Genomic DNA, 23,148 nt, shown 5'->3' with positions numbered 1-23,148 from the left:
CACACCCTAGTTCCATCCAGCAAAAATAAATTATAATTTGGTTAATCTACAAACCTGTAACACACTTAGATCACGTTTTTATCAAATGGAGTGAATAACGCAGGTTTTATATCGATAAATACCATGGGAATCCCTATGTCCCAAATTGCTTGAAATAATTTTGAAAGTTAGTATTCTGATGTCACCGGTAGATGTCGCTCGAAGCACAACAATGCCTACGTCACGACAAATTTCACAGAGTGCGCACAGACTTGGGGTGCGTTACTTTCACCTCTCCTGGACATGTTCCAACTGTTCTGTCCTGGTTGTTATCCCTCTCCAGATATCGTAAGACGTAGCAAAATTATTGGTTTTAAGGGTTTGTAACATTTTGTATTGAGACACTTACTTGTCTGAACTTTATTGTTACTGAAAATGTTCACGAACTGTGAAGAAAAATCTCACAAATGAACAATAAATCGGATATTGATTGCGCGAACCGTGCACGAGAAAACAAACCGAACCAAAATGATAACGGTCACGTGGTATACCAACATCTGTGACGTCTACACAGGAAGATTCCCTCTAAAAATAGATTGGACCTCGCTTGCTTAACGTTTTTTTCTCGATAGCACATCTTGTGAAAAAATGCAAAAAATGCATTTCGTGGTTTTACAAACATCAGGATTACCAAAGAGCACTTCAGGTGAATGGAAATGTGTATTATAAATAATAAAATGTAAGTAAAGTGCAATTTTATTTGTGAAAAATGGGGTTTAATAGCGAAAAACAACGCCGTAATGGTTAACAAATAACTGTAACTAGGGTGTGTCCCTTTAACACAAACCCCACAGGTTTCATCAGGGCCTTACTTAGCCTAAAATAAGTGGAGTGGCAATGCAAAAACAATCGTGGAACAGTAATAGATAGTCTTCCCCAGGCAGACAAAAATAGCACTTTTCAATTAAAAAAGAGCACTTTTCCATGTTTTTCTGGGGATGCAACTTGCCCCCTTTTTGTCTTCCACTAGGTACAATTCTGTCAATGTTCGAACTACATATTTTCAAGATTCTATAATTTTCCATCATTTTGGAATCCAGAAACATTTCAGCTGTAACATGAAAATGGAGCTAAAGGCTGTAATGGACATCACAATTTGATGTTCCTCACTGCGGACAGTTTGAACGCCATCTTGGCTTCTCGGTGCTGAGCCTGGACCTTGTTGAAGTGTGTCAGAAGTTTGTCAAAGTCGATCTGAGTAACCAGTGGCCGGTCTTCACCCTTACAGCTGGCTTTTGACCTGAAAGGAAAGGAAAATAAGATACACCATGAGACCGTGTAGCTGTTGAGTGGTATGTTCTTGCGCAAAATAAATAAATGTAATAAAAAGGAAGCGAAAACAACATATGTGAAGTTTTGTATTTATTATGTACCTTATTTTTAACAAAAGTTTTTTTAATTTAATGTCATGACTACACTTTCTTAAATCTATTAATCAATCCTCCTTTCATGGATTTACTTAACATTAAGAATCATACTCTGCAGCAATCTTGTGTAATGTTTCAAATACGATAATTTGTAATTATGTATTTGTATAATACATAATTTGTAAAAGATATGACGTCGGTAATAAAAAGGTGCTAACCCCAGTAAAAATAAAAAGGGAATTCTCCATTTACAAGTTCCCGTCCAGATTGCACATATGTGTGATACAAGATAAATTTATCACACGGTTTGAAAATGTCTTTATCACTATAACAGTAAGATTGAATAGGTATGTAATAAATCTTATATAACTGCAAACGTTTTAATCCCCACCTCTCACTGAACCAAACTTCTTTATCACGTTATACATCATCATTTTATTTCAACTTATTTCCATGCTTATATCCAATTAAGGTTCAAGCACACTTCCCTGGGCACACACCTCAGCTATCTGGGCTGCCTGTCCAGAACAGTGGGTTAGTTGTTAGTTGGTTAGTGGTTAGCGAGAGAGAAGAGGGTGTAGTGGCCTTACACCTACCCATTGAGCCCTTAAGAACTCGCTCTGGGTTGGAGCCGGTACCGGTCCGCGAACCCTGTACCTACCAGCCTGTAGTCCGATGGCTTAATCACGACACCACCGAGGCTGGTATACATCATCACCTATGGGTTTGACGCAAATCAGTCACTGCACAAACTTACTGGTGGTGAGCATGGTTATTTACATACTTTTGATGTTTTGATTGACAGCCAATACACCCTTGTGCTGTCACAGTGGTCTATCGACTGTCAATCAAAACATCAAAAGTGTGCAAATAACCATGCATACCACTTGTAAATGCATGTAGTAACTTTAACTTTGATGTGTAATTTTACCTTTGTTCTAGCTGGAAGTGGAAATGTGGAATACCCTCGAGTCAGTATAAACAAATATTACACCTATAATTACCCTTGTTCTAGCCGGAAGTGGAAATGTGGATTGCACTTGAGACAATATAAAGAGAAATATTACATCTATAATTACCTTTGTTCTAGCCGGAAGTGGAAATGTGGATTGCACTTGAGACAATATAAAGAAATATTACACCTATAATTACCCTTGTTCTAGCCGGAAGTGGAAATGTGGATTGCACTTGAGACAATATAAAGAAATATTACACCTATAATTACCCTTGTTCTAGCCGGAAGTGGAAATGTGGATTGCACTTGAGACAATATAAAGAAATATTACACCTATAATTACCCTTGTTCTAGCCGGAAGTGGAAATGTGGATTGCACTTGAGACAATATAAAGAAATATTACACCTATAATTACCCTTGTTCTAGCCGGAAGTGGAAATGTGGATTGCACTTGAGACAATATAAAGAAATATTACACCTATAATTACCCTTGTTCTAGCCGGAAGTGGAAATGTGGATTGCACTTGAGACAATATAAAGAAATATTACATCTATAATTACCTTTGTTCTAGCCGGAAGTGGAAATGTGGATTGCACTTGAGACAATATAAAGAAATATTACATCTATAATTACCTTTGTTCTAGCAGGAAGTGGAAATGTGGATTGCACTTGAGACAATATAAAGAAATATTACATCTATAATTACCTTTGTTCTAGCCGGAAGTGGAAATGTGGATTGCACTTGAGACAATATAAAGAAATATTACATCTATAATTACCTTTGTTCTAGCCGGAAGTGGAAATGTGGATTGCACTTGAGACAATATAAAGAAATATTACATCTATAATTACCTTTGTTCTAGCCGGAAGTGGAAATGTGGATTGCACTTGAGACAATATAAAGAAATATTACATCTATAATTACCTTTGTTCTAGCCGGAAGTGGAAATGTGGATTGCACTTGAGACAATATAAAGAAATATTACACCTATAATTACCCTTGTTCTAGCCGGAAGTGGAAATGTGGATTGCACTTGAGACAGTATAAACAAATATTACACCTATAATTACCCTTGTTCTAGCCGGAAGTGGAAATGTGGATTGCACTTGAGACAGTATAAACAAATATTAGACCTATAATTACCCTTGTTCTAGCTGGCAGTGGAAATGTGGATTGCACTTGAGACAGTATAAACAAATATTAGACCTATAATTACCTTTGTTCTAGCTGGCAGTGGAAATGTGGATTGCACTTGAGACAGTATAAACAAATATTAGACCTATAATTACCTTTGTTCTAGCCGGAAGTGGAAATGTGGATTGCACTTGAGACAGTATAAACAAATATTAGACCTATAATTACCTTTGTTCTAGCCGGAAGTGGAAATGTGGATTGCACTTGAGACAGTATAAACAAATATTAGACCTATAATTACCTTTGTTCTAGCCGGAAGTGGAAATGTGGATTGCACTTGAGACAGTATAAACAAATATTAGACCTATAATTACCTTTGTTCTAGCCGGAAGTGGAAATGTGGATTGCACTTGAGACAGTATAAACAAATATTAGACCTATAATTACCCTTGTTCTAGCCGGAAGTGGAAATGTGGATTGCACTTGAGACAGTATAAACAAATATTAGACCTATAATTACCTTTGTTCTAGCCGGAAGTGGAAATGTGGATTGCACTTGAGACAATATAAACAAATATTAGACCTATAATTACCTTTGTTCTAGCTGGCAGTGGAAATGTGGATTGCACTTGAGACAGTATAAACAAATATTAGACCTATAATTACCTTTGTTCTAGCCGGAAGTGGAAATGTGGATTGCACTTGAGACAGTATAAACAAATATTAGACCTATAATTACCCTTGTTCTAGCCGGAAGTGGAAATGTGGATTGCACTTGAGACAGTATAAACAAATATATAATACCTTTGAGCCCACTATAATTTAGACCTATAATTACCCTTGTTCTAGCCGGAAGTGGAAATGTGGATTGCACTCGAGACAGTATAAACAAATATTAGACCTATAATTACCCTTGTTCTAGCTGGAAGTGGAAATGTGGAATGCACTCAAGTCGATACCGGAGCAGCTTGAATGCCTCAGACTGTGGAAGCAACATGAGGAGACCGTACAGACTCTTTATCAGATACTGGTTGTGGTCCATGTCTAGTAGGTGGAGACGTAAGTCTGTAAACACAACAAACTTTGTTAAGACAAGACTAATGTCTTTACTGTATAACAACATGAGAATACCATACAGACTCTTTATCAGATACTGGTTGTGGTCCATGTCCAGCAGGTGGAGTCATAAGTCTGTAAACACAACAAACTTTGTTAAGACAAGACTAATGTCTTTACTGTATAACAACATGAGGAGACCGTACAGACTCTTTATCAGATACTGGTTGTGGTCCATGTCCAGCAGGTGGAGTCATAAGTCTGTAAACACAACAAACTTTGTTGAGACAAAAAACTAATGACTTTACTGTAAGTCCGTAAACAAAATAAACTTTGTTAAGACAAGACTAATGTCTTTACTGTAAATCTGTAAACAAGAAAGTTATGAATTGTGTCCTTCTAGTATGTACGAGTCTATAGTTCTTCCCACCAGGGAAAGTCATTTTCTTAGTATAATATGTGCTACAAGTTACTTATTTCTGAGCAGACTGTTTTCTAAATTGCACATAAAAAAAGTTTTTTTTTGTGTTATTTCTAAAACAGTTTTACTTCTTACATCAAATCAAACTGAAATTATTCACAAAAAACAATGTTCTTGGAAGCTGGGATGAACTATAGTATGTGTGACTTAAAACACTCTTTACAGAAGATAATTTTATAAAACTTGTATGGTTTTCACCATGTTTACTTACAGGCAAATATTGGAGATTCGATGAGCTGAACAAGCTTGTCGATCTCTTTGAGAAAATCCACTGTCACCTCGATATCGCCACTGGTACAGGTCAAGGTCATTCAGATTACAATGAAACCATATTATCAGTATATTTTGAAATACAATGAAACCGGGGCCTCAAAACCAGAACCTTAGTAAACTGGAATTGCCGTAAAAATTTGACAATCCCATGATTTTCCCCATCTTTTACCAGCAAAGTTTACTCCTCTAAATTGGAGACCTCTCTAAACTGAAGAAGGGATTAATCATCTAGTCCCAATATACATGTATCCCCCTCGACAAACCATGAACCGGCCTACTGACGGGAAATGGCTTCTGCACATGTGCATTGTAATGTAGGATCGGTTTGATGAAATAATGTTTTACCTTGTTCACTTTATTGTCAAAATCAACCAACAAATATTAATATCCATGCCAATTTCTGTTGAGAAGAGATTAAATGCATGACGTAGTCTAATGTTGACATTCTTTAGCTACTCCCATAAACCGGGCTATTGTTTCAAGAGTGACGCATGTCACATGATGCCACCGAAACTCTTATGCAATGAATCGGCGAAGCAGACAAGACTTTGACAATGACAGAGGTGTGAAACTGTTGTTTATTTAGGTTTGTTTAATATCACACGCCATTTAATATAGTGTGCACAGTGCAAAATGAAGATTGTGTATACATTTCCCTATGTATAAAAAATATTTTGATATCTACTTGTCTTTTCCTCATTTTTGCACTTTGTTTTTGGGAAGGTTTTCTTAATTCAACACAAGTATTTTGATGTCAGGGTTCAATGGTATGCAGATTCCTTAAAAACAAGTCAAATGTAAATAAACCAGTTTATAGAGTTCATGGTTTTTCATGAAGTTCGGTGCACCTCAAACTTTGACCCAGCTGGAAGTTATTTGGTTGAGTACTACCTACAACTCTGCCAGCATGGACAACTAAATGTACTTCTAGGCGTATTTTTGTCTGCAATTCAATTCAGGTGGTGTTTAATGAATATTTAAATAAAGTGTACTCCCCATAGCCCACTGGGTACATCACGGAGTAAGGAAGGATACAATGACTGGAGCAGCTGACAGGCATGTTTGTAGTTCTGTGTGAGGTAACAGAGAGACACGACCGCAACCGGGCTGTGACACCAGCACTTGTACAGACAGCAGAACAGAGAACAGCTCTCCTGTTAAAGAAAAACCACAAAACATATGTAACCATGGAAACAGAGAAATAGAGCTAGACCAGCATTTGTACAGACTGCAGAACAGTGAGCAGCTCTCCTGTTAAAGAAAAACAACAAAACTTATGTAACCATGGAAACAGTAACTGTGACACCAGCACTTGTACAGACAGCAAAATAAAGAGGAAGGCCCGTACTAAAGAGTCCAGACTCAATCTTTAATGACATCACACGTATACAATTTGTATGGTGTTGTCATAACATTAATCTCTCGGACTCTATTAGAGTTGAGTCTAGACTCTATAAGCTTCATAAGCAACAGTCCAGCTCTCCTGTTAAAAAAACAACAACATGACATCAGTAACCATGGAAACAGTGACCGTGACACCAGCACTTGTACAGACAGCAGAACAGAGAACAGCTCTCCTGTTAAAGAAAAACAACAAGACATCAGTAACCATGGAAACAGTGACTGTGACACCAGCACTTGTACAGACAGCAAAACCGAGGATAGCTCTCCTGTTAAAGAAAAACAACAAGACATCAGTAACCACGGAAACAGTGACTGTGACATGAGGGCAACATTCAACCAAACCCAGCAGAAAAACATTTGCTAGTCTGCTTTATGTAAAACCAACTGAACGCACTGGACACCTGTCAAATAGTTTGCAAATGTCAGCTTCACTTGATATAGATGAAGGAAGGAAATGTTTAATTTAACGACGCACTCAACACATTGTATTTACAGTTATATGGCATCAGACATATGGTTAAGGACTACACAGATATAGGGAGGAAACCCGCTGTCGCCACATCATGGGCTATTCTTTTTTGATTAGCAGCAAGGGATCTTTTATATGCATCCCACAGACAGGATAGTACATAATACGGCCTTTGTTACACCAGTTGTGGAGCACTGGCTGGAACGAGAAATAGCCCAATGAGGCCACTGATGGGGATCGATCCTAAACTGACCGCGCATCAAGCGAGTGCTTTACCACTGGGCTATGTCCCGCCCCCTCAATGTAGATGAAACAGAAAAGAGCTCTCCTGTTAAAAAAAAAAAAAACCCAGTAACTGTGGAAACAGTGACTGTAACACCAGAATTTGTACAGACAAAAAAACATTGAGATCAACTCGATCTCCTGTTGAAGAAAACAAGAAAATATCAGTAACCATGTGACTGTGACATGTTCAGGAAACCGAGCGCTCAAGAACTATTTGACTGGTACCATCGTCTTCTATCATATCACATTCATCTGACATTATGCGCAAAAACACAGTCCCTGCTAAACATGCCTCCTCAGCACTTGTACAGACAGTAAAACAGAAAACAGCTTTTCTCAGCACATCAGAAGCCTTATTTATCATCCACCTAAAATATGGTAACAAAGCTCTTTCCACTGGTTATTTAAATAGAATCTGATTTAACCCTAACCAGCCCCAGTAGTTGATGCAACCATGAGCATGGTTTCTGCCAGAGGGTAAAACAGGTATGGTACCACACCCAAATTTTTTTGCAGATTTTATTTTTTTAGTTCACCTTTTAACAAAATGAATTACTCTTAACATTACTGTATGATTTCAGAGCTGTCAACCTGTGGCAATTCTTAGGCATGAGAAAATTAAAAATCAGTGTCCAAGGACTGCAAGCTCTTGGTCGAATCCCGAGTGAAGTTTTTGTTTGTTTAAGTCCAAAATGGAAATCTCTAAAAAAAAAATCGAGTGAGTGCAACTTTCACTAATTAATACGTTGGTATTGAACCGAGGACAAGTTCCATATGATGTATTATTATTAATAAGTAACGATTTCAGAGACCTGCATAATCAGCATATAATTCCATTCAGCTCTAAAATATAAACCACGATTATAAAATATTTTTATTTTGAGAAAAAGTGTGAGATTATAGTAATGTTGCGTGAGAGCGTGATGTTTGTTACAAATGCGTGAGACTCACGCCAAATGCGTGAAAGTTGACAAGTACATGTATGTGATTTTCATAACCCTATCCCTAAACTTAACCCATTTCCTTTCTTTGGGAGGCCCCTCATACCATCTGTTGACTGTGGTTGCATTCAATTCCATACTGCCATGGCAAAATCACTGATGAGTTGTTATTATTATTGTTACTGTAAGTCAGAATCATTTTCATTTATGGTTTATGTTTGTGCTATTCAAAATGTCTTTCATCAATAAGCATGCTATACTCAACATGTTTCCTGTGAAATGCTAATCACTCACCAGGAGCTTATGAGGCGAGTGATTTATTACTCGTCTGGTATTTTAAATCATGAAGGATTTTTACAGTAAAAATAAAAATGAAAAAAACAAACAACCCAACATTATCATATGTTACAGGTTTGCCCACCCACCTTTGTACTGAGATCCTTGAGATTTGTGCGCAGGTCAAAGAACTCGGACGATGTTAAGAGGATTGTGTTTAGTGTCTGCACCATGGTCGATGTGAAGTTCATATCCTCCTCTACCAAGATGATCTCGGCCAGACTTCGGAATAATGCCTCCGCGCTCAGGTACAGAGACAGCTGTCTGGACACAGAACACAACATTAACATGATACTTTTAAACACATGTACCACGGTGTAATATGGTTTTCAATCACAAGTAGTAACATCTTTATTCTGTTTGCCATGATATTTATCACAGGAGAGCTGAAGATTGTTTAATAAAACCACATCATTTAAATGGGGTTGAAATAAACCTAAATATTTTTGGTTCATCAGAGAAGCAAATAAGGGAACACTCAGAACACCAATTCACATTACCGGGTATCATGACGTCATGTATTACAATGACGTAATACTCCCCTTGTTAAACGCAATGATGTTATAGTATATGAAAGACAGAAATATCTTTCATAAATTTCTTTAATGGGATAGCTCTGTCCTACATTTCTTTAATGGGATAGCTCTGTCCTACATTTCTTTAATGGGATAGCTCTATCCTACATACCTAAGGAAAGTTAAAGTTTGTTTTGTTTAATGACACCTCTAGACCACATTAATTTATTAATCATCAGCCGATGTCAAACATTTGGTGATTTTCACATATAGTCTTAGAGAGGAAACCTGTTTTTTCATTAGTAGCAAGGAATCTTGTATAAGCACCATCCCACAGACAGGATCGCACATACCAGTCATGGGGCACTGGCTAGAACGAGAAATAGCCCAATGGAGATCGATCCTTAACAGGGTGTGAAAAGTATATGATTATAACAAAATTAGCAGCATTCAAACAGACTGACCATAAAGTGTATAGGCAGAAAGGAAATGTAATGCCCATTATATATGTACATATATGTTGAGTGTGCCCATGAATGCATTTGTGTGTCTGTGTACATGTGTGTATTTCAAATAAATCCAAATTGACACTGGCCTCGGTGGTGTAGTGGTTATGCCATCGGACTTCTGGCTGGTAGGTACTGGGTTCGTATCCCACCTGAAGCAATGGGGGATTTTTCATGCCAGTACCGGCTCCCACCCAGAGTGAGTGCACCGCTAAGCTCAATGGGTAGGTGTAAGGCCACATACACAGAGTTTCACCCACTTCATGGGTGCGATTATGGGTGTGTCTCACGAGTGTATGACCCCACATGGGGGATGATTACCCGGCATGCACCACAGGTTCCGTGTACCTCGGGCTCGGGTGATACTGAGATAGCTCAACTGACAGCATGCGTGGAGCACGGACCTGTCAAGTAGTCCCATACCGAAATAAAAATACTGCGGCTTCACCATTCATCTCATCATCATCCATGTTTGTAATGTTCAAAAATACTAAAAATGTCTTTGTCTCTGTGTTAAATGTTTGTGGCGTTTTTTATATAAAAAAAAACAAATTGACAGTGTCTGTCTCTTAAATATATGTAACAGCAATACATGTGAAAAGGAGTTTTAAAATAAAATTAAAGAAATGTTTTACGAAATTAAACTTGTTTTATGAAACCAAACTCTATTTTTTTTTAATGTCCCAAGAGCTGATGTCAGGGTTACCAAATGAAACAGACCGTATAACAAAAGCTCCCCTGTCCTCCAGGAGTTGTCTGTCCTTTTTGAAGATCTCCAGGAGCTGGACGATGAACTTGATAAAACACTGGTTGAGACCGTGCGTCACATCCACAAACTGTTTGAGCGGTCCCGGCACCGTCACGCCCAGCGTGTCGTCGCTGACGTTGTTACCAGCCGGGTGTGCTGATATCTCGGCCAGCACTTCTAGATCCAGCAATACAACCTGGAAAAACAAAACATTACAGAACAATTTTATAGGAAATATCAATATACTGAATATGATATTTTAAAAGTATAAATCTCAGTTAAGTGCTATACAGTTATTAAATCTGGTTTTGTTTAAAATTATTAAAGGATCAGGATTTAGTCCAGGTGGTAGAGTGCTGGCCTCAGGTGCTTGATATATATAGGATCAAACTTTCTTGACAGGCACATTGGGTTCCCATAACAACCATTGCACCATGGCAAAGCATGCAATGTTCTGTCTGTGAAAAAGTACATATAAAAGATCCATTGCTGCTATTGGAAAAAATGTGGCAGGTTTCCTCTTTAGACTGCATTTATTTATAATTAATCAAATGTTAGACATCCAACAGTCAATGATTAATAAATCAATGTGCTCTAGTCAAAGGATTAAAAGTTAGAGGAAACCTGGAAAAAAAACCTACCTCGTTATTTACAAATGTTTTAAAATAAACTAAGACTTTCTTTCTATCTTCAAATTATGTTCGTGCTTATTAAAGTTCAAGCATGCTGTCCTGGACACACACCTCAGCTATCTGAGTTTCTCTGTCCAGGATAGTGGGTTAGTTGTTAGTGTTTAGTAAGAGAGAAGAGGGTGTAGTGGTTTTACACCTACCCATTGAGTCGTTAAAACTTGTTCTGGGAGCAGATACCGGGCTGTGAACCCTGTACCTACCAGCCTTATGTCTGATGGCCTCACCATGAAACCACTGAGGCTGGTAAACTAAGACAACTTACATCATCTGAAGGATCGGATAATGTATCCAACAACAGGGGAAAGAATTCTCCGATATGCTTGAATGCCTGAAGGTAAAATTATAACCATTAAAAGTTAAAACTAAACATTAAAATTCACGAGAATATATTTTACAAGAATTTGATCTCAAAACATTTATCCTGGCAAATCTCAATATTCAATGTACGACTAACTTTTTATTTGAAACAAAGAGAAATAAATTTATAGAGTAATCAATGGAATGTCTTTCTGATGCCATGTAACCGTAAATAAAATGTGTTGAGTGCATCGTTAAATAAAATATTTCCTTCCTTTCCTTGAAAATAATGACACTTAAAACATCAAATAATTAAATGACACAATTTCAGTTTGCTGTATCCTATATCAGACCAATTGAATCTTCATATAAAAATACATAATACAAAAATGAAAAATTTTAAATGTTATTTTCAGACAATGACATGATCTATTTTAATTACTAATAAATAATTTAAAATATAAAGTCACTTTTGTGAACACATAGAGGACAATAAAACAAAATATGAAACTTACCAAAAATATTATACGTACCTTGTTTGGAGTTTTCGAAAAGAGTAGGCTGAACCAGCGAAGGGCAGCAACTCTGGTCTGGACTGCTTCATGTCCTAGCATCTTCTGTAGGACGTCCAGAACAGATAGGATATCCATCTGGATTGCACTGAAGAGAAATAGTCCAACCATGATGACTCAGCAACTATACATATTGTTTTCTCAACTCGAATTAACTTGTAAGGTTAATTAATTTGTTCATAAACATCCCATTTTACTTAGCTTGAATACTTGAACACCATAATTCCTCATACATGTGTGTATGTACATATAAAGAGTTCCTTTCCAAAATGTAATATATGCCAATTTCCAAATTTTGAAGTTGGCAAAAGCAAGTTAGAATTAAATTCTGTGTCACTTATTTGGGATTCTGATTATTCAAATTTGTAGAATTGCTAAACGAGTGTACCCAAAAGTACTTAGAAGAAAGATAATCCATTGTAGGTATTCAGGGGTAAAGGGGGAGGGAGGGGGGAAGCATTGATTCCAAGACTTTATACAACTCAAGAAACTATGTTACCTACTAAGCTACTTCAGCAAAACACTTCAAAACTACTTATTATCTGTCAGCAAATATTCTATCCATCCTACCCTGGTTCCTGTGGGTCAGCATCTGCTGAATTCTCGGGTAACTTCTTTACATCATCGCCTGCTCCAAGAGTGGCCTCCCCTGTCGACTCCATGATCGGCGTCGGTTGGTCGTCCTGGATTTCTATCAGTTTGTGAAGACTCACACTCAGGGCTTCTGCTGCATCACGCACTCTGTGAGGAAATATCGTGGAAAATGAGCAGCAGAAATAAACAACTAAAACTGTATCATCAAAGTTGAACCATTTTAAACTGTTGAACACGGCAAAAATAATACTAAAATTAACAATCAGCATCTGAGTGATATACTTAATTCGTACACTCACCCACACATGTTGTTTATATCATTAATATTTAAAAAAAATAATATAAAAAAATAATGTTCGAGTTTAGTGATGTCATTACCAGTTTTTAATGTTTTTGCTAAATATATGCAAAGGCACCAATCAGACTTGTCATTGAATAAAGGATATGAAAAGAAATATAATACATTTAACTGATTTTGTATAGCTGGATGTATTCTGGTAGGCAATAAATAACTCACAATTTGTATATTTACAGCTTCAGGTTATTGAGTGTTTTGTAGCAATAAAAATTGAAAATTGAGTGGTGCATTTTCCTTGAAGTTCACTATATAATGAGAACTTGTGAAAAATCTTCACGATCTTTCTCAAGTGTTTGCTCTATATCTGTATCATATGATATCATATATCGTATCGTATCGTATCGTATCGTATCGTATCGTATCGTATCGTATCGTATCATATCATATCACATCGTATCATATTATATTATAGTTTTTACTTTTTTCTGGTGTTGTCGCTGTATGAAAGACACGGTAGGGTAGCATTGAGGATCCCAGACAGGTGGGGTAACATTGTTCTCCCCGCAAGGGCAATGAACTCTCGTAACCATGTGATTGCTGTATACTGTATCAGGTCATCTGGAACAAGAAACATTATTAATAATACTTATTATGTATAAATGGGTGAATGAGGTGAAAATATTACATTTTTGTAATGGGGTTCAATTGTTGAGAAGGTACAACTGACATGTATTGTATTCATAATTTGTGGTATCAGTCTTATTTTAAAATGAACACACTCTTTTTTTCTATAAAAGTTAGTTATATAGTTATACAACGATGTTACTATTTCTCTAAGCTAACAGGTAAATCACTTAAAAAATGGTGCATTACATTATAAATATTTTTGTTAGTGTCTTTCTTAGAAATTGATCATTAGGGTCATCTTTAGCGATACAATCTGCTGCTACTTCCAGAAATGATCACATAGGCTGAGTGGTAACACATTTTTAAAATTTTAAAATGTGGGGGGAAAATGTAAGTATAAATTTCTCATCGTTTGTGCCAAACCTCAAATAACAAAATGTTTAGATTATTTTTCAGGTCAGAGTGTGTTTAAAGTGATACTGGTGGTTCGTGATATTTACCTTACAGTTCATATTTGACCCAAAACAATAGTGTAACAGTTGCAATAGTAATCCCGGTTACAGTGGGCGGGACGTAGCCCAGTGGTTAAGCGTTTGCTTGATGCGTGGTCAGTCTAGGATTGATCACCGTCGGTGGACCCATTGGGCTATTTCTCATTCCAGCCAGTGCTCCACAACTGGTGTAACAAAGGCTGTGGTATGTACTATCCTGTCTATGTGATGGTGCATATAAAAGATCCCTTGCTGCTAATCAAAAAGAGTAGCCCATGAAGTGGCGACATCTGATGCCATAAAACCATAAATAAAATGTGTTGAGTGCATCGTTAAATAAAACATTTCCTTCCTCTTTACAGTATTCATGATTAACCAAATTAGACCAAATATGCAGCTGACTCACAAGGCATAAAATAATATTTACAGTAACTGTCGCACCTCCCCATACCTCCCACCTTGCCCATACCTCTTGCCTCCCCCATACCTCCCACATCCCCCATATGATGAATTATGAACCAGCCCTTACCCGCATTCTGACTGTGTATAATAAGAATGTTTGCCATTCCGGTGAAGTTGACTCCATTCTTAGATCTGTGAATGCCTGCAAGGAACTCATCCAGTACACCCAGACACCTGGACCAGATAAAAACGTGCAGTGCTTTTATTTACATACAACCCAGCACCAAAATACACATCGGCTAATGGGTGTCAAACAAAGGACACCCAGACACCTGAACCAGATAGAAACGTGCAGTGATTTTATTTAGCTATATATGTATAAAGGAATGAATGAATGAATGAATGAATGAATGAATGAATAAATGTTTAATGACAATCCAGAACCAAAATAAACATCGGCTACTGGGTTTCAAAGAAAGCCAATCATATGAATATACAGTTGAATCCCATTGGCTCGAACCCTGTCGGTGCTTGAGAAAGTGTTTGACCTAATGGGTAGTTCGACCTAACCATTTGGTCAACAATGTGTAAGTGTAACTTGGGACTTCGTTTTTTGTTTCACGCATTGCGGTATAATCGACCCTTCCGAGTTTAACCCAACAAGATTCTACTGTATTTATTTACATTAAAAATAAAAAATTATATAATTATTAATAAATATACATATATAAAGTGACTAAACGTTTTCATTCATGTAAGATAATGAAACACTCAAATACACTAAAATACATCACTGTAACTGTTTTCTCAGATCTTATTCAGAATTATGACTTATAAGTTTTCATTTTTAACCATTTGTCCATTACCTTTAACTTTAAAATAAAAACAATCTTACTAAATACCAAACTTAATTATCTCCCTTGCTTCTATTTAGCCTTTGTTGCAATAAAGTACAGGCCTCGGGATACAGGGATCGAAGCCCGGTACCGGCTCCAACCCACCGGTACTGGCTCCAACCCAGAGCGAGCTCTTAAGGGCTCAATGGGTAGGTGTACGGCCACTCCACCCTCTTCTCTCTTACTAACCAATAACCAACTAACCCACTGTACTGGACAGACAACCCAGATAGCTGAGGTGTGTGCCCAGGACAGCGTGCTTGAACCATAACTGGATATAAGCATGAAAATAAGTTAAAATGAAATGAAATAAATGCAATACAGTTCTGCACTAACAAGCAAGAAGTCAAATAAATAGTTTATCTAGAATTATGACGGAGTCTTAAAGTTCGTCTATTTCACAATGTGTTTATTGCCATAATAAACAAATAGTTTTCACTTTGAAATAAAGAGCAAGCGGTAACAATAACAGAATCCTCTTACATCTTCCTTATTTCGTGACTGGTGTCCCCGAGGATCTGAAAGAGACCGTCTAGGATCTCCGGCAGTAAGACGAGCATGTTGATGTCGGGAACAGCATCCAGGACCTGAATCTGTAACACAAACACAGCTCAAGAATTAAACTAGCTCTTTTAAAACAAGCATTATGAGAGTACTCCTAAAAGCAATACATGGCCCACAAATTGCCTAAGTGTAAGGGTCATAACTATATCTAACATGGATAAATTCCATGTTTGGCAGAGTTATGGCCCTTAAATCAATTCCCATGAAAGTCAAACTCTGCATCCTAATTACAAAAACAAATTGATAACTATCTAGTTTTTAATAATAAAAAGACAAATGATTACCCATGAAACAACAAACTGGCGGGCACTTGGATTTCTCGTGTAGATTCTTTCTCTCAGAAGTGGGACGAACGCCACCAAGTTGAAAGAGGAGCTCTCTGTTACAATGTCCTACAGTGTAAAACAGACACAGCATTATAACACAAACACTGATTGCATTTTACCAGCTCATAAACTAAACATTACCATAGCAATAGCAGGGCTAGCTCTGCCACTCGTCAAATTCGCCAATTGCGAATTTTAGAAACAATTGGCAAATTTTATTTTAATTTGGTGAAAATAATTTGTGTAATAATTGATATTTTGTTAGAAAATAGCTATAGATTTTGCATTTTTTAGATAATTTGGTGAAATTTTCTGATCACCCAGAGCTAGCCCTGAATAGAATGATGGATTGGTGTCAAAAGCATGTACTACCGAGAACACAATATATAAAATATACTTAATGTACAAAAAAGAAGTTTGTTTTCTTTAACGACACAACTAGAACACATTTATTTATTAATCATCGGCTATTGGATGTCAAACATTTGGTAGTTTTGAGTTATAGTCTTAGAGAGGCAACCTGCTTTATTTTTCCATTAGTAGCAAGGGATCTTTTATATGAACCATCCCACAGACAGGATAGCCTTTAACTGATATACCAGTTGTGGCTAGAGCGAGAAATAGCCTAATGGGACTTAATGAACAATGCAAGACGGACAAATATGAATTAATTAATAAGACAGCAGATAGAAATGAGGTATTCATGATGGACAGTTGTAACTGCTAAGAATAACTCAATATTTTTACATACCTTTATTAACCGGTCTAAAAGTTCAGCTCCATTTTTCACATTCTGATCTGGGTCAGCTGACAACTGAAAGAAAGACATTTTTTTAACATTAAAAATTTTCAATAATTTAATTTCATATTTACACAAGGAAATTTGACACACAATGTGTTAATTTATAAAAATTTTGCTATTAAATGGCAATGTTTGTTGATAACATGTGACAAATTGTGTATATAATTGCTGTTCAAAAACACATCAACACAGTTGTAAGTGAAAAACACAACTGTAATATAAAACATTTAGGACCATATTTGTCTTGCACACATGTAACTATATATCTACAGTACTTAAACCCTTGCATTTGAGAAAGACAGGCTTCACAAATTTGGCGGATTATATTAATTTGTATACAATATATTTACATTTTATTATACAACATTTAGTGAAATCTCTTAAAATATCAGAGAAATAAAAGTGTTATCAGTTACTCAGTGACGATAACACATTTTAGAGTGCAAATTTCACTATTTCACTCTGAAATGTGTTATCGTCACTGTAGAAAGTGTTATCTTCAATGTAAGAAAGCATGAACTATTTTGCTGCTGGCATTTTAAAAATAAAGGTAAATTGCCAAGTTATATAATAAATAGGAAAGTTCATGTTTTTTGTCAAATATGATTTATATCTCATCTCGTGAAGTTTGCAATCATATCACACTCGTTGCACAAGCGTGACTCATGAGATATGATTGCAAATTTCACTCGATGAGATAAAAATCATATTTGACAAAAAACATGAAATATCTCTAGGTACTTTATGTTCAAAATCTTTAACCTTCTTAACCAAAGAATTTGTTACCTGTGGAAATATTGAGACCACCTACTGCAGTTTTAAACCAGTAAGTTTTACAACAAATAAACAGAAAAATTAAAAACCAAAAAGTACATGGCATCGTATCCGTTTCACAGACAATAATTTTTATCCAACGGTAAAAAAACACCTGGCATAGGAAAAAACCCTGACCTATGGCAAACCATATCCCAGCTACGGCAATGTCGAGCCCTGACCTATAACAATGAGAAAGAAAGATCCATGTATTGCTTCAAATGTACGTGTATGTTGTTTGCTGTGTCATCCAAAAGCAAATACTGGAAACTAAACAACAAGCTCACCTTACTGAGTCCGTCAAATATCTCATTGAAGAAAGGCAGGACAGATCCTCGTGACACCTTTACGATGTTGTAGAGAGCCTCGCATGCGTAGTAGCGCACTCGACTGTCGGAATCATGGAAACACGAAATCACCGGTTTCACCAGCTCATTGATGTAGCTGCAAGAGTCCTAGAAACACATAAAACATACTGAATTATATATTACTCATCATTCAACCATATTATCGTATGTTCAGTCTTCACCATGAGCAAAATCAAGGCAAGCTGAAGATCACTCTCCTAAAATGGTGCTAGATGAGCAATCAGATGAAGTTTCAAATGAAATCTATTAAATTAATTTTTAAAAACTCTTTGCAAGACTATCAATTTGCTTCTTTCCTAAAACTTTCCAGGTGAGTGGGGTGGGGTGGGAGGGGAGGGAGTGATCACTCACCTTTCCTGGTGAAGACTGTATTTTTGGTGGTTATATCCAATTAAGGTTCAAACACACTGTCCTGGGCACATATCTCAGCAATCTGGGTTGTCTGTCCAGGACGGCGGTTGATGGTTAGTGAGAGAAGAGAGAGAGAGAGTTGGTGAAGTGGCCTGACATCTACCTAACCACTGACTCATTAAAACCTGTTCTGGGTAAGAGCCAGTATCAAGGTGTGAACCCAATACCTTTCAGCCTTAAGTTAGGTATGATAGCTTAACCACTACATCACTGCGGACAGCAATTCTGACAGTACTCACCCTTCCTAAAGCAATTGAGGTCGCAGCTAATCCAATCAGACCTCCCTTCCTGGTATTAGGATTCTGAGAGTACACAAAGTCATCACCGAGCACTTTTAACAGTTTCTTTATTTGATCTATTTGATTAGCAGTTGCAAAGTCTTTCACCATTCTGAAAATTAAAAAAAGACATGATCAACTTACATAATGAATGTCATGTTGAAATAAATCAATAGCTCATTCTGGGTAGGAACAGTACCAGGATTCAAGCCACACCACTGGACTTCACAGACACTATCAGTTCTGGTTGTGAGTTGGTAGTGTATTGGCAAAATTATGGAAATGAAAATCAGTTATCCATTATCATATAACATAAGCAATAATTACTGTGATTAGCGAAAAAATTGTTTCACATTGGTATTGATGATCATGGGGCATGGAAGCAAAAAAGAATGTCGCATAAAATTTGAAATACAGTGGCTTGTTAGCATAGTGCCTAGATCTAGCATAATTTGATGACTTTACAGGGCTAGCTTTGTTTGAGAAGAAAATTTTGCCAACTATATAACCATTAAAACTCTACCGGGTATATTATTTTGTAACAAAATAGCAATCATTACATAAAAATATTTTGGTGAATTTGCCAAGTAGCAGAGCTAGCCAGGGAGCTTCACAACCACACTACTGAGGATGGCAACATGCATCTTGCAGTTACACACCCACCTTTCTACTGTACGGTTTGACATTTGTTGTGTTTAACAACTCCAATAGAGCACATTGATTAATCATAGAGGACTGCTACTGGATATCAAACAATTGATAATTTCGACACAGCCTTCAGAGGAAGCCTGCTACATTTTAACATTAGCAGCAAAGGCATATGCATCTTCTCTATCCTTTAATAGTTGTGTAGTACTGATTGGTATGTGGAAAACAAAAACAATCACAGAATGGGTCTACCAAGGGCATTTAGTGGAATTGTAATGGACCAAAAAAAAAAAAAAAAATCCTATAAATAGCAGTGACTTGCTGCAAGGAACTCACTACACAATGAACTATCAAGATGTCTTAAGAGTTCAAATGAAAGTGGGATGGACAGGGAAAGGGAATATTATTATCAAGCTAATTTTCTAGTGGATCTTCTTTCAATATTTAGGATTACAGTGAGGATGACTGGGACAACATTTACGAGGCTCAACAAATACTTCATTTCAGCTAGAAACATTGTGAGCACCTACATATTTAATTGAAACATTATTAAAAGGGGGTGCCATCAGGTTTCTTCCTGCAGTGTGTGTATTAGTGGTTAATATGTGAAATATTTATTATCGGCTGAATTAAAAAATTTCAATGTAATGGTATTTAGTGTCAAACATAGAGATGTTTTTGCATTAGAGTTGTTTGCGCTATAATTATTTCTAGTTGAAAGAGCGATCATAACCATCCAAATGTCCGTCTACCTCTAGAATGGCAAAGTACAAGTAGTTTGGGTAAATATTTGCTGTGCTTGTAAATGAGTGTCAATATTACTTTTCAAGAAGAGAAGAATGTATTAAATTTAACACTCAGGCCTTTGAACACTGTTATATGAGGAATATATACATAAACAATTTATAGTAGTGTATACACATGACAACATGAAGGCTAGCCCGAGTATTCTGACTGTAAGAGAGCTAGATGGACATTTGGACATAAATATGCTCTCATTACAGTCAGAGACCAAGCTATGTATTTTTTTGGCAATTCCCAACAACTAAAAAGTTGGCAAAGATTTCCGCTCTAATACCACAACAATCCTATGTTTGACGTCAAATACCTTTACATCGATCATTTTCGAGTCAACTGATTAAAAAAAAATCCACATATTAATCACTAATACACACACTACAGAAAGAAAGTCAACAGCACCCAAATTCAACTACGCTTCGTGACACTCCGTCGCAAGAATTACAAAGCTCTGCCATCTATTTCATGACATAGATCACGTGATCGCCCACTGGGCGATTCCGCCTAGTAGACGGAATGGCTGAGTGGGTGATCATGTGACGCAATGTCATGATATAGGTCAGCGAACTTAGAATTCTGCTGTCTGGAGTTTTCCGAAGCATAGCTGAATGTGGGTGCTGTCGAGTTTATTTCTGTAGTGTGTGTATTAGTGATCAATATGTGGATTTTTTTTAATCAATTAACTCGAAAATGATCGATGTAAAAGTAGGATTGTTGTGATATTAGAGCGGAAATCTTTGCCAACTTTTTGGTTGTTGGGAATTGCCAAAAAAATACATAGCTTGGTCTCTGACTGTAATGAGAGTGTATTTATGTCCAAATGTCCATCTAGCTCTCTTACAGTCAGAGTACTTGGGCTACATGACGGCATGAGATCGACCCATACCCCTCTTTCAGTGGTTTGGGTAGTTATAGGGATAGGGTTAGTTTTTAGAGCCTTTGATATAGATGGGTACGGATCGAACTCTTTCCAAGATGACTGACAATAAATATGTTATTGTTAATTACAAGTAACCAAACTATTGTGGAAGTATGTGGTATTTGTTTTAGTTAGGATTTGTATTTAATGTTTACTTTGCAGATATTGCCTGCTATCAGCTTTTGTAATTAATGTATGTTTTTATTTACAGCTTGCCTGCTGTCAGCTTATTGTGTAACTAATGTTTTATTTTATCCTTAGCCAGGTTATGTCAAACAATAGGCTGGTACCTTGTAATTGTGGTAATCGTTTCTTTCAGCTTACACTGTACTAACGCACGTTACTTGCCTTGCATGTTAACTATTGTTCTCAAACTCCTCTCCCAAGCCCATCAGGGAATAAAACAACTTGTCTCTAGTGTTCAGGTTTATTTCTCCTGCTAAGATTATATTGTCAGGCCAGATTTCATTTTTAAAGGTGGAACTTTAAGTATTATTTGAAAGTGGATATTATCTGAAAGGTTAGTCTGTATTTTGTTTTATTTAATATATGTATGTTTTGTATACATGCATTGTTAGTTAACACCCTTAGAAAGTACTGTGGCTAGTTATTGTTTAATTACTTTATGAATGTATAAAGTAATGAGTATTTATATTTGGTATATACATTAAATTACATTGAATTAATATTTGTTCAAGATAGCTGGCTTAAAGAAAACCTACAATCTGAATGTCATGTTAATTGTGTATGTGTATTTGTATGTGTATGTGTTTTAGTTCATCGTGTTTAACGATATGTGATTGTCAATATTTTCTTTTATATGTCTTGTATTTGAATTGTAGATTGTCCTGTTCTTTCTGTGTGCTGGAGAATCCAGTTTATCTTACACCCAGGTGTCATCTACCTGGTATGAGGTGTTTTTTTATGTATTATGTTTGTCAAATATCAGTTTTTCATGTATAATTATGGTATATGACCAGTTGTATTTGTCATGTTCATCAAGAGTACTTATTATATGTATTTGCTTTATGTTATCAAATGTTTTTTTAGTTTGGCATTAAATACTTAGGATTTAAAGCAGGATAATTCAATTTACATTAGTTTTATGATGAGATGAATATGATTAAAAGATATACATTTGCTTAAATTGTGATATAAATGTTATATGTATACGTAAATTATTTTATACTTTGATTCTACATGTATTCTATGATGTGATATTTATTGTTGTTTTATTGTTCTTGTAGGGTGTTTTTCCTTGTCTTCATTTTGTGTGACATCGAATAAATTGTCTGGACCCACCCGTAGCTGTTTTCCTTTCTGTGTTTGAGAAATCTGATACTGCTACACTATGATAATTATGCTTTAATTATTTGCACCGATATAAGACCTTTTTGTGTACATACTTTTCAATCTCCAATGCTGCAACTTTGCGTTTTTCATACAGTTTATCATTGAGTGCTCGAATACATGATGCACTCAGTGGTGCATAATCTTTCTCGCTCATTTTACTTGAATATAATATCAGCTGGATATTGCTGTCACACTGATGGTGGCCATTTTGAGTATCACGTGATAATAAATTAGTCGCCAAAATGACATATATAAAATTATGGCAATGGATACATCTTAGCTGCAAGAATTCTGAAATAATCTAATTTGTCATTAGTAACTTCTTCTTTAATTTTAGATATGTTCCTTCAGTAACTCTTACTTTTATGTAATCATTAGTAACACAAGTGGCCCAATGTTTCCATTGGTACTATGTTCCACTACAACTATAGACAAAATACATGTACATTTTGCGTAAGAAAATTATAAATACCAGTTAAAGCTCACA

At 36.3% G+C, this 23,148-nt stretch overlaps 1 protein-coding gene across 1 annotated transcript; it reads right to left on the bottom strand.

The window, feature by feature from the left end:
- Positions 1 to 699: 699 nt before the first annotated feature.
- Positions 700 to 22,843, bottom strand: LOC121388673 (protein VAC14 homolog). The gene is made up of 17 exons (XM_041520119.1): positions 22,715 to 22,843; positions 18,905 to 19,055; positions 18,174 to 18,341; positions 17,023 to 17,085; positions 16,230 to 16,337; positions 15,865 to 15,974; positions 14,613 to 14,719; positions 13,445 to 13,583; positions 12,644 to 12,814; positions 12,035 to 12,161; positions 11,467 to 11,532; positions 10,485 to 10,708; positions 8,833 to 9,007; positions 6,344 to 6,462; positions 5,247 to 5,326; positions 4,410 to 4,563; positions 700 to 1,279 (listed from the first exon to the last, which is right to left on the bottom strand). Exons 1-17 carry the CDS (start codon positions 22,813 to 22,815, stop codon positions 1,129 to 1,131), a joined length of 2,214 nt encoding a protein of 737 aa, XP_041376053.1. The 5' UTR covers positions 22,816 to 22,843; the 3' UTR covers positions 700 to 1,128.
- Between the last annotated feature and the right edge of the window lie 305 nt (positions 22,844 to 23,148).

The sequence above is a fragment of the Gigantopelta aegis genome, chromosome 14, assembly GCF_016097555.1.
Source record: "Gigantopelta aegis isolate Gae_Host chromosome 14, Gae_host_genome, whole genome shotgun sequence".
In the NCBI taxonomy this organism is placed as follows: Eukaryota; Metazoa; Mollusca; class Gastropoda; order Neomphalida; family Peltospiridae; genus Gigantopelta; species Gigantopelta aegis.
The sequence above is the reverse complement of the archived record's forward strand: the minus strand, read 5'-3'. Positions and strand labels throughout refer to the sequence as shown.